We start from the raw sequence: 17,973 nt of genomic DNA, 5'->3' as shown, positions 1-17,973 counted from the left end.
TCTTTTCCCCTGCTCGTATTTTCTTTTTCTTTTATGCTGGTACCGTACCTCATTACATTATTATCACACAATAAATATGGATAATGTCAGGAGTTACAGGGTTTAAAATGTGAACACATAATTATTAATGAGGTGCATAGTTTGGAAATGAACATTGCACTGTTTGTCACGCAGAACAAAACACTCTGCTCCGCTGACAAAACCATAACAAATGGAAACAAACCAACCTTCATGCAGCAATGTTCTGCGCCATCTTAATAAAGGCATTATTTACCATTTGCACATGAACAAAAACCCAGCTATAATGCTACAAAATAGCTCTAAAAGATGAGGTGGGGATAGAAACAACCAATGTAAAAACTTTAATTGCTATAATCAATGTTAAGTATTGCTAAATATTCAAAATGAGAACAATAGTTATAATAAAATTGTTTTCTAGACTAAACCATCTACAGTATAATTGGTCTAATGAGAAAAACAGTAATATCTCCTTATATTTCAGGTTTTATCATCTTATGGTAGGATGTTTTGTGATATATAACTGACCTACACATATGCATCAAATGTGATAACTTGAAAATTTTTAAAATCACTGCTCGCAATGGTAAAAACAATACATGTACCTTTAATTCTCTAAAACCCCCACCCCATCTCTTTTTCAAAAAGTGAAGGTACACAGAGAGATCTAAACCTGGTTTCTCCACACTGATAACTTCGATAAGAAAATCGTAAAACCGCATGACAGAATATAGGAGAATTAAAGCAGTAAGCATGCCCGGTGACCAGTAAAAATCATCCTTGAGGGTAGGCGCCCTAGATGAGACTAAACAAAAAATTAAGATCATGCTGTAAACAAGACTATTGACTTACTCACAAACCCAAACTCATAAAATGATAACCCCTCATTTGTAATATTTTGTTTACCCCAAACAAGATGGTCGAATCATGGCCTCTATTTTCCAAGTTTAGCATCTCCAGTGTTATGACTGCTCGACCCGATGACCTTGCGGTATCCATTTCCGATCCACATCTGGGCAAGAGCGACGTTGCATGGGGATTACGTTTCACCTCCTTTCAAATGCCACTGACATTGTACATATTCCAGTTGCCTGAACGGTGTTGAGGGAGTTAATTTGAACTCGGACCTCCTGTTCCAAGTCCAGGGGGCCTGTTTCATGAAGATTGAGCGTAAGTTGCAATCAATCGCAAATTGCTTTACATTGACAAATTTGCGATTGATCGCAACACTTGATTTTACTTGAAATCAAGCAAAAATGTCTTTATGAAACAGGACTTACACTCAACATTGAACTTATGCTAGATTCCATGAGTTACGCTCAATAAATTGAGCGTAAGATAAATCACAACTCTATATGAACCAGGCCCCAGGGCTCAGTTGCATGAAAAGATGCAATCAAACAAAAGTCAAAAAGTCAAAAGCATTCATGTCAGGTATCACAGCCAATCAGAAATGAGTATTCAGAGACTTGAGTTCGATTTTCTGAACTGTTTGATTATCTGACCTATGTTTGATCTAATTTCTTATGCAACAGGGCCCAAGAGCTGTATCAGTCACACCGCAGTGCGAGTTATCTCATACTTTCTCACTTCATGTATTCATTTTGTACTTCATGACCCGTGAAGACAATGAGTCTTTGTACATGAACCATGCGGTCACCCTTGGGAGTCAGTGAGAAACTAACGATGATAGCCACTTGTCATCAGATAATATTCCTGAGGGAAGGAGCTTCAACCGGTACAGTTCATATATTAAAAAATAAAAATAAAAAAATCCAGTTGCTGCTGTTGTTGTTTCAAACAAATAGAGAATACTACTTGTGATATGAGGAAGAGAGAGGGGAGAGAGAGGGGGAGAGATCACAGATGACTTTGAGATGACTTTCAGCTCTGACTGAACAGGTGCCTTGGTATTGTTTGACGATAGCAGGCCACTGTCTCCACTGTCAACTACAATTTGGGTACTTTGTTGTTTGTCAGCAGAACTGATATGATGGGTGTCACACAAGAGCATATATGAATATAATGTGAACAGAAATAGATAGATAGATAGATAGATACAGAGAGATATTAGGATACATTGTATATACATAGAGAGAGACAGATAGTAATAGAAGAAAAGAGAGATTAAGATACTCTGTATGCCGAGGCAGACATATAGGTATAGTGATAGAGAGACTTGTACTGGTCATCCCACAAGCCCAACATCCACAAGACATTCAGCCCACGAGCCTGGCATTGAAAAAAGGTCCATGAGTCTAAAAGTCCACAAGTCATACAGCTCATGAGCTGTTGACGCTAGGCAAATAAGGCCCACGAGTCCGAGATTAGGCAAAAAAGCCCACAAGACCAATACTGCATATATTATGCGCCTTGATGTAATGAGTGGTTGACCCATGGGCCTTCGATTCTTTGATAAGTGTGTCAGGCTCATGGGCTTTTTTGCTTAGTGTCAGGCTCGTGGCCCTTGTTTGCCTAGTGTGGGCTGTGTGAGTTGTGGGCTGTATGACTCATGGGTGTCAGACTTGTGACGTGCATCCGACTTTTGTTGGGGCACTGTCGATTAGTGGCTTAAGGGTCCCGACTCTCAACGGGAGGTTATGAGTTTGAATCCCGTCAAGTGCCTACAGCCTTGAACAAAGATGTTTTTAGCCACCCTGTCCCTCTCAATCCACGAGTACAGTACTCTCCACGTAATCGGGTATCGCTTAAACGGGTACTCCGTTTAATTGGGTAGTAAATTCAAAATCAGTTCCAATGCACATTAAAACTACCTGATAATCGGGTTGCCTCTCCGCATAAACGGGTAAATAATTGTCTTCTAATCTAATTTCTACCCACATTTTATCTCAGAAATAACACTTTAGGAAATTAGGAATGTCAAATTTTCCGCAGCTAATCGCATTCTCTGCTCAATTTGCAGAGAAGACCAATCAATTTGGGAGTGATTAAACATGAAAACACATGTACCAGTATATACCGACTTGTCACACCTAAACGAACATTACACATGTAGCTGGCACTCACAACTGCATAGACAGACAGGAATTGAACACACTTGCGCTCATCCCTTGCTCCGCAGCAACATTCACAATACGAGAAGCCTGCAACGAAAATCAGGCCATGCACCAGCTCCATAATTTTGCTTTTCCCCGGTCACTTCTCGAAAACCCGACGTTCTACGTGACTAGTGTATACGCAAAGAGATGTGTTCATTTCGAAAAACGCCTGCATGTTAGCGAAGAGTCTATAGTCAAACGACACAGTTTTCTGACGATTTATCTGTCCATAAAAAGAGTGTAAATTAGTGTTCGTGACTGAGAAAGTAAGGTATGTATAATGTGCCGTGCAAGCACGCGTGTTAAGCATACAGTGTAGGTGTTTGGTGCAGTGTAAAATGCATGTATTTACATATTGTGTGTGTCAATTGTGAGTGAGACGTGTTCTTCTGTTAATCGGGTACTCCGCTTAATCGGGTAAGAAACGCTCTGCTCGAGCCTACCCGATTATGCGGAGAGTACTGTATAAATGGGTATCTGGCAATGCTAGGGTAATGATAATGGCAGGGTCCTCTGTTAGAGCAGTGGCAACATTGAAGAGGTTACCCTGGATAAAGAAGACCATATTATCATTATTGTGACTCCATTCCTTGCAGCCATCTTGCCCACCGAATGACATTATATTGCACTTTGAGATGTGCAGATAAATATATACGCGGCACTGTGCCATCTGTAATAGCAAAGTAGGGAAGTGCATAAAAAGGTTGAAAAGACAAAATCTTTGGGTCTCGCCTTGTCGGATCGCAAGAGGTCGAGAAGGCAAGGAATTATCTCATCTTTTCAGTGGCACTTTGATACAAGCTGCCGTAGCAAAGTTATAATTTCACAGGGCTGGAACTGGATGTCAGGGGGCCTCAGATGAGCAGAAGTTCATTACTACAATTGTCAAACACACATTTTCACACATACAAAAACAAAAATTCGTACACAAAATGCACTCACAACAAACATTCATACTCATGCACACAAAAACACACACATATAGCACTGTAAACACACATCTCAATGAAATACACACATAATAAACTAAACCACTCGAACAACAATGCTAGGAGACATATACAGTGGATGATTGCTATATACACATACAAATTTATTTGCAGATTCCATAATACATTGCCAAAAAAAAAAAAAAAATTATCTTACATTCAGTTTGAAGTTTGCGGGTGCGATTCACAATGTATGCATCATCACTGCTTTTTTCTTTGACAGGAAAGCAAAAATATGCACCCCTACATTATGTACATAATCATTCCAACCACCCGTGTCACTGTTTATTTGATTTTTTGTTTTGTTTTGTTTTGTTTTAATATGGGCTGTGTCCATTCATATGCACTGCCCTCTATTGTCAACAATGTGGGAATCAGAGCATCATGTATTTCTCTCCTGATATCTCCCTATTTGGTGGAGTCTGATCATCAGATACTAAAACCTCCCAATCTTGACAGTTGCCAGATTCGGCATTCCACGACCTGTGGTAGGGAAAGAAAGTTTGCACGCAGGCAAGAACAAAGTGCAGGAGAAAGAGGAGACGTATGACACAACTCCACACAGCTACAGACTGTATGCATGCTGACAATTCTGAGCTCCATTTTTTTTTTTTTTTGGTAGTTGTAACTAAATAACAGACCTGTGTGCCAGAATTCAATAGGAATGAAACAACCTTGAATCAATGAACTGTTAAGGCAGATCAAGTATACCGGTAACTCACAAATGTTACAGATCTGTGTTTTCAGTTTTTCCAATTCAACAAAATTGAAAATGCATGCAACCCTCCACACTCGGCATTACTCGTATGATAACTTTGAAGAAGACTGGTACTCGGTGGATCATATCCTTGATGTGCTAGTCAAACATGCACACAAATTTGTGGCCAGCCTTTCTATGCACTGAAGTCTCTTTGCACTTTTTGCTATCAGTGTGTGGTGTTCACTCTGAAACAAACTGGAGGCTCCTTTTTTGTTTTGTTTTGTTTTTAGAAACATAATAAAAGCAAGGGACAGAAGAAAAAGTTGAACCCCATATTCTTTGGTTCTTTTTCCCTTTTTTTAAAAACACAAAAATAAACCCCCAAACATACATGTACACACAGACAAAAGCCTACTGAATGAATGTGCAAGTATGTGTGTATAATTGTGAGGGTTAAATGTGTGTGTGTGTGAGTGTGTGTGTGTGTGTGCCTTTGTGCACTTGTATGTGTATCAGATACAGTGCCCTAGAAGGGAGAATTCTGCCCTATATCTGTAACACAAGGCCAGAAGTTAACAGAATGGCCTAACATATCATTCCTCCCGCCCCCTTTTTTTTTGTTTTGTAAATTGACTTTGCCCGACAGTGCAGAAGTTGATCATGTTATTATTTGCCTTACAAGTGGAGCAAAGTCTGCATTCTCTCGGTTTACTTTAAACACAACCTCGTGCTGCCGACTAAATCAACAGGACCACTGCACTTGAAAGGTGTGATTGTTTTGGCATAGAACAGATATCTCTTCTTTGTTCCCCTCGAGAAAACACAAGGTGGTGACGCAAGTCTTGTCCTTTCAAACCATGACATACAAAAACCTTCCATTAACAGAAGAACCCAACAAAAATAAACACCACACTGATGGACAAATGAATAAATCATTGACTGCCGACAAAATTGTACCACTTAAAATAGCGTTTAATGCGTTATACGCATTGTACGAATAGATACAGTGAATATATGAACATGTGGCAAATATGCTGTCACTCTGGCAGATTGAGACATATGGATTTGCTACTCGTTTAGAGCTATAATGAAATAGCAAATAACCTTGGAAAATGAAGTCAAGGATGTCATACAAACACGACGGCAATACCAACTTTACCGATTTGTGAAAATTCTGTTGCAAAATAAAAATGATCAATAAATATTGTAATGAAAGGAATATGTTTGGAGTATCATACTGCTTCAAATAGATCTACTGTGTTCATAAAAAAAAATCTGTACATGTCACACTTCATGATGAGTGATACCTTTATTGTATTCAAACACTGTCCAATTCCAAGTGAAATTATCTTCTTGGATGGCAAAATAGTGCCGATATAAATTCTACTGCGGCTGCCAAAAATGTGATTAAACCTCTGAAAAGTTTGGGTCACAATCTACCCTTTTTGATCACCGAAAGAATCATGTCTATAGAATGGCCTTATGTCATTGCTGCTCCATTATAAACAAACTGAAAAACATCCATTTGCACTTACACTGATGACCAGAGAGAACAAGGGCAAATTTCACAGACCCATTCAGATATGACATCATTTGAGACACATACCATATATAGGAGCTTGTATCTCATTTTGCTGATAAGATGTGAGCAGTATTTGACATTCCTTGAACAAAGTGAAATCTTACGAAGAAACCATCCTTGTGCATGACTTCATTTACTGAGTGGCTTGTGTGGTGGTGCAAGAAGAACTCTTTGAGTTATAAATACTACTGTACAGACGTCAGCGTCATGAAAAAGAAGCGGAGATTTTCACACAAACAGAGTTCAGTAACTGAGGCATATCCACTCCTCTTCATCCATACTCCCACATCTGGCAACAAAAGAGTTAGTTTCTTCCTCTGTCCTAAGGTTGAGTTCTATACATACATTGTGAGATCCCTCCAGCCCCCCTCCCTCCACCCTTCCTCAAGATGGCACTTTTAACACATATCCAACGTCTACCTCAAGGTCCCTTAATCATCTCAATCCTCAGCATCCTCCTCCTCCTCCTCCTCTACCGGTGATGATGGTTCCTCCTTGTCTGACGCCTCCTTCCCGGACTCCTCCGCATCCGACTTCTCCTGGGGGACGAGAAGAAAGTTCACAAGAAACAAAAGAGAGAAGAATTGCTCATTAGCACATTTTCAGAAAGTCTTCATAAAGTTTGTTTGGAGAATCATATTTCTACCACAACATGAGACACTCATCTCTTAGTACTGTAAAACACGATATATTCGCGAATTAGAGCCGATGGCCTCTTTAGCGAAATGAAATTGTTGTAAATTGCCACTGGCATTCATTGCATACAACAACAGTGTAGACAAGAGCTTTCACATGCATTGTAATTTCGCGAATCTTGGCTCTTGCGAAATTCACACAATTAAAATGTACGTGAACATTCCTTGTTTTACAGTAACTGATCATCTGCTCTTTAACTCACATGCCCTCGACATCACATGCATCCTTCGAATCCTTGGAGTGCTCGATTGAACTGCCTGGACATTAATTGGTGTCACTAGCTATCAGAAGAGGGACTCATCACTAGCTCCAACCTGTCTTGAATCATTAACATCTTCACCAAGATGTCCCTTAACATACAACCATCATAACACACGGACAGGTGATGGGCTAGGTTGAGTCCATGCATCATTCATACATACTGGATGATTTACTCCTTGCTATGCGTAGTCAGTTTACCATGTTAAGAGATGGGGAGATTAATAGAGAATGACAGGACGAGGTAATGGAAAGACAAGAACACAAACACCCACTCATAAATATGCACAAGGAGACGCAACACTGAGTGGTAGTCTTATTCTGACATACATTCACACATTGATTAGTGGGGGACAGTATTGCTTTCTCCTAATGTATTTTATACCCCAGAAGTTTTCTCTTCTTGTACTTTATACCCCAAAATTCTTCTCCCTGTTCATCCCTCAGCAACAAATGATAAAGTACACACAAACCCACACAATCTCACAAACACACACATTTCTCATAGTTTCCATCACAACTTCAAATTTATTCAGCTCACAGTGCTCTACATTTTGTGTGTGTGTGTGTGTGTGTGTGTGTGGGGGGGGGGGGCAGCAATCCCTGTGCATCATCCATGTAATACTTTGATTATGTCACTGACCACACACTGTCATGGTAATCAAAAAGTATGACTTATATTCAAAGAGACCCCTCTAAAATATACTATACTACAGACCAAAATGGCCACTCAATACTTCAAACTTACAACAGAATAAGTGTAAAGGTACTGAAACACACACACACACACACACACACACACACACACACACACACACATTCATTCAATTGACAGTTCTCAAGCATTCTCTATTTATCAAAAACTCTTCACGATCCATTTATTTCTAGATTTTTTTTCTCTTTAATAAAAGACTGCAAGGGATCATGAGGGGAAAGTGCAGTATTTTTTGGAGTCTGCTTCTTTGAAAAGGAATGCTTTCATGATTTCGCACTACAACAGAAGGATCTCTGACAAGAATTTCACATAACAAAAAGCAAGAACAGGGAAAAACACGGACAATGTCCAGGCACATTTTCCCTTTCCTGTTTGCAAGGCCAGAGGCAGACTCAGCATTTCTCATATAAAGCCCCCCAAAAATATCATGCGTCATCATGGGAAATATATGTAGTGCATAAACAGCGAAGTAGATATCTATCTTTTGCCACTCATCAAAGAGATATTTTCTTACAATTTTTGTATCTTTTCTTGGTCTCACATGGCAATGAAGCACACTCCTCTCCTCTTGTTCTGGTATTAATAATTTTGTGTGGTATTTTGACTATCAGTGCTATTTTGAGTTTCCCTTTTTCATGTAACAATATAAGCAGGCCACTTCTTTTTAATAGACAACTAATGACTTATGTATAGATGAATATGCTGTATTCATTACACACTACTGAAACAATCTCGATCTGAATCTGAATCTGAATCTCAACATTAAATCAAATCAAATCAAATCAAATCAAATCAAATCAAATCAAATCAAATCTTGGGTCCTATCATATCAGCATCCCTTGGTGGTGAGTCTAGCTATGATTGTTCCTTTAACAATCTGCACCTCTTTCTATGCTCACCATACCAGTTTTTAGTACAATCAAGACTGTACTATAAATAAGTGAGTCCTATTATTGGCCCCTGGTCAAAATTTTTGGGGAAAGTCTGGATCATTTCCACCTGCATTTTCTCTTGGCACAGGTTAGGAGAAAAATCCCTGGTGGAGCCTTGAACAAAGGCTAAGCTGTTTGTTGGATTCGTCTTGTCATTCATCCCTGAATTCTAATGTGGATCAGCTGAGGATCAGCTGGGCTAACACTAACAGCTGACTGGGGCTTTCCTGTATCTTTTTCTTCCTTGCCAGACTGTCACATGGCACAGAGCTCTTTCAGACTGGCAAAGAACTCGTTTGTAGACCAGTTCACAAACAAGTTTGATGCCAATCCCAGTTGATTGAAGTCAGCAAACTTGAATATGTATATTGTTTCTTGAATCATGATAGGCCAAATGTGGTTCATGTATTCCAAACAAGGTCCGTCTTGATTCACTGTTAAAGACCCAGTAGCGCTAGGAGAAAAGATGGGTATGATTATATAATCTATCTTCATTCACTGCCCATCGGGGTACATTACAAAATTGTGACTATTGACCGATTCTGTGACGCGCTATGTGTATTTTTGGCATGGGCAGCGCCATTACGCGGTGTCTCAGCCGACCCCCCCTTCCCTCTCCCCACCCCTCTCCCTACATCAGCACGCGCGCAGGATGAAAAACTGATGCATGGTTGCTTTAGCCAATGGGCGTCTTGTACTGAGTGCGCGAATGCTTGCTTAGTGCGTGAACCTTTGTTACAAGTGCGCGATAAACATGTTGCCCGGGGGATGGGGGAGAGCAGGGGGGGTCGGCTGACACACCTCATGGCTGCACCCAGTGCCATAAAATGTCTGCTGCCCTCAATGAACCCGAATCGGTCAATAGTGCAGGTCTGCTAGAATTGTCTGTCGGCAGGACTGCCAACTCTCACTCATTGAGAGTGAGACTCACTCATTTTGGTCCTTTCTCACTCTAAAACTTTATTTCATTTGTATGCATTTCTATTGATCTCACTCATTTTGACTCCTAAATTATAGCATTGGCCTATGGGAGTCTCACTCTCAACTACTTTCCAATGTTGGCAGGGCTGTGTTGGCATGTATGTGCACTGAAGCGTACGCTCATAGATAATGTTTGACTCAAATTACGTTTCTTTGGCTATGTGTAAATTTACAAAGAGATCAATAATAAAGCTGTTCATTAGTTTTCGAGATTACCAAATATATCCGAGTCAGACCAGTTTCTCAAATCATGAGTTCCCCATGCAACTGCGCCTTTAGGGGTTAATTTCTGAAACAAGACTAAGGAGGCTCAGCTTGGTTTGACCAGTGCAGTAGTACGCACTTCTGCCATGATGCATTCACAAGTGATTCTGCATCACAAAACCAACAAAGAGTTGCCAGACATGGATTTTTTTAGTTTAGAGCAGATTCCGAAAGGGCAGATTTTAAGGTTTAAAATGATGTATAACTCAATCAAATATATATACATGTATATGCTCTGATATACAGCAGTATATCAAGAAATGTATGTATGAGTATATGATAGGAAAGGCTATGGAGTTTGAGGCCCCATTGCGGTAAGGAATGCTGTTTGCTGCCTGCAAGGAGATTCATCCATGCAGCTGAACCCTCTATGTAACTATGCTTGCATTGAGAAACAACATGCTTTAGAAGCATGATTACGAGTGAATTTCTTGTAAGTGTAAAACCCCTCAATACTGTGATGGCTCTGCTTTGGCTAAAAGCCTTCTTTGCATCCACATGTCTCTGTTAGAGTGCTCTGATAGCTTGGCACACATACATAAAGGAGGAAGAAGGATATTGAAGAGCAGACTAGAAATGGAATTCTGACAGTCATGGGACCCTAGGAATAGATCATCAAGCCAAATTTACAAATCATGCTCATTTCCCCTCCCAGTCCCTGCCCCCCCCCCCCCCCCCCCCCCCTTTGTTAAAACCTACCACAACATGAAATCACACAGGCTCCCATTGCAATGTGCACAATGGTGCATGGAGGAGATCGCAGCGCTCTGCAAGTCAGAGACATGAACTCCATCCAGATGTATATGCACATAGTCACACTCTCCCCTCAAGTTCAGTTAGTAGCAGGCCTACATGTAACTTAGCCCACACAAAACAATTTTGGGAAAAACCACACAATCAAACTGGTCAGATATGACTACATCTATGAGGTCTGAGCAGGGCAAGGATTAAAAAAAATATATAGAGAATTCCACAAAACTGAATTTTTCCAAAAAGTACAAAATTCCTTGAATTATTACTGATACATTTTAAGGATAATATTATTCCCCCTGCTTTCTGAGAGAAATAAGTCAAGTGCTCTTTCAATATGCCAGAAAAGTGATTTTTTTTTCATGAGATTGTCCAGCAGTGATGTCACAAACAGTTTAGTAGGGCAGATATGTAGCAAAAATTGGTCGAAATGCTCACATCCGGCGGAAAGTATGAAATTTTGCATGTAGTGGTATTTTGGGGCGCTGATTTCAAATATTGCCGGATCCAAGAGATCTGACCACGGGATCGGCCGCCATTTTGAATTCCAATATGGCCGCCATCACAAAACAAATTCAAAGATCCCTATCTTCAGTTCTGAATGACCTGTGACACCAAAATTTGGTACACATGAGCGTTTTGACACATTGAATTTGATGACAGATTGATTTGGAGTGTCTGACAAACATCGAATGGCCGCCATTTTGAATTCCAATATGGCCGCCTCGACGAAATATTCAAAATCCCTATCTCGATTTCTAAGTGGTGAGTGACCCTGAAATTAGGTGTAAACAAGTATTTTAACATACTGGGTTAAGATAATAGGGACTTTTCGATTTGCACGTTGAGCCAGGCGTCACCCTGTTATGACGTAGTTTTTACGTACTGCGCATGCGCGAGTGTCGACCCTCGGCTCATCGCACAAATTTCGAACGCGTTCACCCCGGTTATCACCGTCCACCCAAATCGGTTGCGCCGCGCTCAACCCACCTTTGCTATGACGTCACACTCCTCTCGGGTATCGTGCGAAAGAGCACGATGACTCTCGGGAAATGCGTGCTCAGTTCACCTGTTTTCCTTTTTCTTTCGAGAGAATATTTATATTCTAATTACATGAAAGCTTATGATCTTGATACGTCACAGCAGCAGCGCTGACATACAAACTACAGCCTCTGGTACCTACTTTATTTGCCCGTTTTCACTGTTTCGCACTTTGCAACTGCCTACCGTAGTCCCACACATGCATTTACACGTAATGCTGTACGCAAACAGATTTTTGTGCTTTTGGCCTAGCTAGTGCAGCAGTGCATTTGCCTAGTAGTCTTACCATGCATCATGTTTTAAAATCCACATAATTCCTCCCAGGATACGCATCTAGTCAAAGACAAAATAAATATTACAAGTACAGAAACGAGTCACAAATTCGCTTATATGCACGCAAGGCACAGGGCCTGGTTGCCTCCTGCACACGCCACGATCACGAGACGTGACGCCGGCGCCCGAAATCGAAATGTGTTTTAGCAGCGGGTCAACGTACAGACGTGACGCCTTGACGTACGGTTGCGCTCGGCGGCACGTCCTTCTCGTTCACCCAATCGAAAACTCCCTATTAACTGATGTGATGTGTCTGACAAACGCAATGCCTGCTATTTTGAATTCCAATGTGGCTACGAAGACAAACATCACGACTAATATTCACGGGCATGTCAAAAAGTGCAGCAAAAAGGAAGCATAATGCACCTTTCTTTGACGTCACAATGTAAACACAGCAGCGCGCACTCTATCAGTTACAAACGCGCGCTCAATCGGTAGCCTAATTTACAAACCTGAGATAGAGATTTTCAACACTCAACATGGCAAATATGTATAAGAATTCAAATTGGCTGCCGTGCAGCTTGTCAGACATATCAAATAAGTCTGTTATTGAAGTCATCATATCACCATGCTTTTATATATCAAATTCCAATGGCTAATGTCATTCAGAAATGAAGATAGGGATCTTTGATGGCAGCCATATTGGAATTCAAAACGGCGGCCGACCCCGTGGCCAGATCTCTTGGATCCGGCAATTTTTGAAATCAGCGCCTCAAGGTACCCCTATATGCAAAATTTCATACTTTCAGCCGGATGTGAGCATCTTTTTCACATATCTGCCCCACTAGTTGTGGTAAGATTCTCTCATCAAGTGATGGTGGCACTGAAACTTTAAGAGATCATAACTTTGAAACAGATTGTCTGATTTTCCTCTTCACAAATATGTTCTGGTAATATTGCTGCATTCATTCAATCTAGATACATGTATGTGACCTTGCATGGCAAAACCAACAAAAAGTTGGACTACCCAAATTTCTGTGAGGACTCATAACAGGTAAAATGGGTGAACCCAGTCAACTTTCAGTCTTTTAAAAAAATATATTTTCTGGATGAGAAATTCTTCTCTTCTAGTATTTCAAAAGTTTGGGATCATAAAACAAATGGAAAATTGGCATTTTAACAGTTTTTCAAGCGCACTTTTTTTTCTTCTGATGTACACTTGCAGGCTTTTTCAGATTTATAAATTCGGAGCATGAGAAACCCCTTTAAACACTCTTCACTTTCAATGCTAATAACGTTGGAAAAGATGATGCAATAGACGGCTAGTATCAGTAACGAGTAGAACGTACTTAATATCATGTGTGCAAACTGTCTGTTTACTGTAGTTTGGAAATTACTCCATAAGTGGTTGCTATGGAGTCTTTCATACCGTGTTCTTTGTTTCATTCACTAGCACAGAGCACTGCTGGTTGAGATAAAGCACTTGAGTAGACACTTAACTTCAAGGCCTCTTTTCTCAGTTTACACTTTGCCACAATGTACTTTCTTTCCATTATTTAGCAGGGTTTTAAATAGGGAAGTCCATTTGTATCGAATCATGTGTCAGTTAAAAGCTTAGAAACTGCTCTTCCTGAATCTATTCGTAACTAAAAATGCTTGTATGGTGACTTTTCGATAGTTTCACGATGCATAGTCACATGCGCTCTTGGGTTTTCATTCTCCTTTGTAAATGCCTCATCTCAAAAGTCAGTGAACAGCCAACTCTGCACAAATCAATTTGGAGATATCCCCAATTAGGAAATTGGCTAATCAAAGCAACAGGTGTACAAGTTGTAGGTATCATTATAGCTGGAAACCTCCTTGGGGGGGGGGGGGGGATGCTTTCGGAGGAATCACGGACACACCGGTCAGTCACCTGTGCCCTATCTGGCCATTATCACTATAATCTGAAATTTGAACAGCGGGCGGACAATGGTGGACTGACCTTTCTTGTTGTTTTTTATTTTCTCTTTCTCCCTACACAACCCCATTCATACCTCCTTATCACAGAGGAAGACATTAGTTACGTTCAGACGGGAGCCCTAAACTTCGAAGTTAGGAAACTTCGAGGTTAGAGCTTGTAGTTAGGGACCGTGAAGACGCACTCGTAGTTAGCAAACCTCGAGGTTTGCTCGATGTTTCGAGCCACGAGAAATCTTATGGTTAGCGCTCTAACCACGAGCTGCGGGGGGTCTCCACTCGTAGTTAAGCACCGTGTGGACACAAAAAAACAACGAACTCGAAGTTAAGAGTGACCTCGCCGTAAACCCCAGCCCCCACAATTTCCCTCTGCTTCCGGGTCAACCTCCCAAACGTACACCACAAATACACTACACGTGAAAAACTTATGACGCACGACACAACAACATCATCTTTTCTTCCCATGCGCTTGATCTCTGAAACTGAACGCGTCGAACTCGCTACTGTATTCTATATTCTTAACCGACGCTAAAAAAATGTTTTCGACGAATATCTTCATAAAGGCATAAAGTCATCAGTGCAGTGCTATCTCTGCATACCATGACAGAGAAAAAGATTACCTGTAAGCGAGTCCGACAGGGTTGGACTAAAGAATAAATAGACGCCTTGTTAGCAGTGTGGGGTGAAACTTCCGGTTTTGTGGTTTTAACATCGAGTGGGACCCACTCGTAGTTACGGGGGGGGGGGGGGGGGGGGGGGGGGGGGGGGGGGGCAGAAGCTTAACCTCGAGGTTTCGTAACCTCGAGGTTAAGATTCGTCGTGTGGACACACGTCGTAGTTAGGGGGCAAGAGCTAAACCTCGAGATTTCCTAACCTCGAGGTTAGGGCCTGCCGTCTGAAAGTAACTATTGTGAAGATCCTGTTTGAAGGCCGATTTGAGCAAAGCCAGTGATAAAAGTTGCACATGGTTCCCCCCCAAAATGTATCAGTCAACCATGTCATTGCAGATGACTGGAATGAGTTGCATTTCCAGAAAGACCTTGCGCCATTCTTATCTGCATGAGAAGGTGGATATTTTGGTGAGATTTTTTTTTTCAAAATATCTGGAATATTTCAATGGAAATAAAAGCAAAAATGAAACATGAAATCAACAAACGAATGCTCACAATATGCATTGGACCATTAATACATATCAAACAAATTAAATGACACTTGCGGTTGACAAGAAAGGAAGAACATGAGCTATAGAAGGATAACTCCCATGAATATTACAATTTTCATGTAGAATGAAATATAATGCTGGAGAGACCAAGGAGGTTCAAGAGATGAAGTCACAACTGTCATCCCCTGTGAACCCATGTTTGAAGCCGCCACTTAAAAAATATTTGAATGATTATATTGCCAGTTGGAACTCCAGCTTTTGAACATCCTTGGACAGACTTGGAGTTGCTGGCCAAAAAACAAACAAACAAACAAAATTACATGACACACACACCTCAGAACAAGGGAGGAAAATAATGACAGAGCATATTTGAGTTTGGGAGTAAGTTGTACGTTACCATGACATCAGGAAGGAAGACATGACGGTATGAATGGAATTCTGATGTCACACTTCCTATGAGCTGTCTGGGTCCGGCCAGCTGCTCCCCACCATGCACACGACACAGCCATCGCTCCAAAGCAGGCAGGCGGAAAGAGACCCACCCCCCTGCTTCAAGCGACAAAATCTTTGCCCAAAGATGACAAGAAATTGCAACGCGAAATAGACGTCACACATCTGGGCCTCAAAACATCGACCATGGGAAACAGGGAAAACAAAAAGATCAGAGGAAGGAAGAGAAAATACAGATAAGAAGGACCTCCTCCCACAAGAGAAACAATATGGTCACATGACCAGGAAGGTCACATGACCAGGAAGTACTCATCAGGTGTGCCCTTCCTTCCTTCCCTGATTTCTTGGAACAATGCCGCCGGGATGCACCCCTATTGTGTAAAAACTGGGTCCAGAGGTGGTCCGAGGTTCCCATGGCACAATCTACAATCCGTTAAGTAGGTTTCAATGGTCATCATAACCACATGTCAAAGCACGCTCTGTGAGAATTCTGCTCTTGGTTTGGGGGTAAATTACGGCTCGGGTCCTTGCATTGAATTTGAAACACCAACATCCGACTTTGAAGTCAAAGTGCGGGAAAGAGATCAATAGCTGTGTTCACACACAGGAGTTAGCATTTTTATTTTTTGCATTGCAATACAAAAATTGATTTTTATTTACTTCACACAGTCCCCCCCCCCCAAAAAAAAAATGGCTGCAAATGAAGCGCTTTGAATCTGCAGACTGAACAAGCCTAGGCAATGACCCGAGTATGACCCAGGCACCAAAGTGCATTACTATACAAATGATGCACAGGATAGAGTGCGTTAGTGTAGGCGTAGTGCACTCGAGGGTATTTACAATTGTGGAACATGCACGAGGCGAAGCCGAGTGCATGTTGCACTACATTGTAAATACCCGAGAGTGAGCTACGCCTACACTAACGCCACGAAATAATCCTGTGCATCATTTGTTTTATAAAATGGGTCGAAAATTCGAAAACTAACATCATTTTTCAGCGTTTTTCACGTACCTTTGTGGGTCAAGACGTCCGAAGATGTTCGTCCCAAACTTTTACGCACGTCGCACTCGCGGAAGTCCCGCACATACAGTATAAGTATAATGGGGGGTTGGGTTTCCGGACACCCGCATGAAAACTTACTTATTTTACATAGAATATGCACCCTTTACCTTAAAGACTTGATATAGACTCCTCATATAGGCCTACTAGACAACATACTCTGAAAACGGCGTGAGAATTAACCTGCTAAATCGTTGGATTTGCTCTTCAAAGTGACTCCATGTACGCGTCCGGTCCCATAACGCTTGGTCTACTGTACTGTACAAAGTGTACGTATACAGTAGTACAGTATACGTACGTACGCCACATATGTTATGCACAAGGGAAGACAGGCCGGCCGGCCGGCAGCCCGAACTAGAAGTTGTTTACAGGATTGACAGCGCGTACGCGTATGCATGCAATTCATCAAAGGAGCCGCCGCGCGCACAGACGATCGGCAATCTACCATAGGATTACAGGCAGTGCAGTTGTACTGAAGTAAAGGAAGGAGGTGTGTCTCATTTCAGCGCTTCCTATTGGCTACATTCTTGAACCCATTTTATAAAGGTTTTTAAAAAAAGTTAATATTTCTTTGCATGCTGTTCACACACACTGCACAGGGCAAATCACCTGTTGAGTTTCAAGAAGAAACCAAGCTGAACCAATTTTTTTTTTTTTGCATTGCATTTCTAAACAGATTTTCAAAATCACTCATTTCGCGTGTATCAAAACTGTATGTGAACAGGACTATTGTGAGAATATTGTGAATACAAGAGAATTTACAGCTCTATCTCACTGGCTATTAAGTGTTATTCGTTGGATGACAACCTAACAAAGACAACATCCTTGTCTGTGTGCATCAGGGCAAGCTTTTTTGCCTTGGGGCTGAGAGAGTTAAACAGACACACACAGATTAAACTCCACACCCCCCCCCAAAAAAAAAAAAAAAGAGGGAAAAAGAAAAAGAACAAGAATGGAGGCCAAAAACAAAGACACCCCGAGAACCCTGAAAATAATTTCCTTCAATGCTAACCAATAGCTTCCTATCTTTCTCCCGGTCCAAGTCCATTGCATCACGAGCGGTATTTCCATTGGCCCTAAGTAC

The 17,973-nt window shown here is 41.2% G+C and overlaps 1 protein-coding gene across 1 annotated transcript in view; it reads right to left on the bottom strand.

The window, feature by feature from the left end:
• Nucleotides 1–5,814: 5,814 nt before the first annotated feature.
• LOC139738401 (FACT complex subunit SSRP1-like) overlaps nucleotides 5,815–17,973 on the bottom strand; it is an 80,330-nt gene continuing 68,171 nt past the window's right edge. Inside the window, exon 16 of the mRNA XM_071649037.1 lies at nucleotides 5,815–6,887. Coding sequence (XP_071505138.1) covers nucleotides 6,789–6,887 — 99 coding nt within the window. The 3' untranslated portion in view covers nucleotides 5,815–6,788. The remainder of the gene's footprint in view (nucleotides 6,888–17,973) is intronic.

Source organism: Diadema antillarum, unplaced genomic scaffold (assembly GCF_040938485.1).
Source record: "Diadema antillarum isolate AM-2024a unplaced genomic scaffold, OU_Dant_1.0 seq00000740_RagTag, whole genome shotgun sequence".
Taxonomy (NCBI): Eukaryota; Metazoa; Echinodermata; class Echinoidea; order Diadematoida; family Diadematidae; genus Diadema; species Diadema antillarum.
This window is presented reverse-complemented; position numbering and strand designations above follow the sequence as displayed.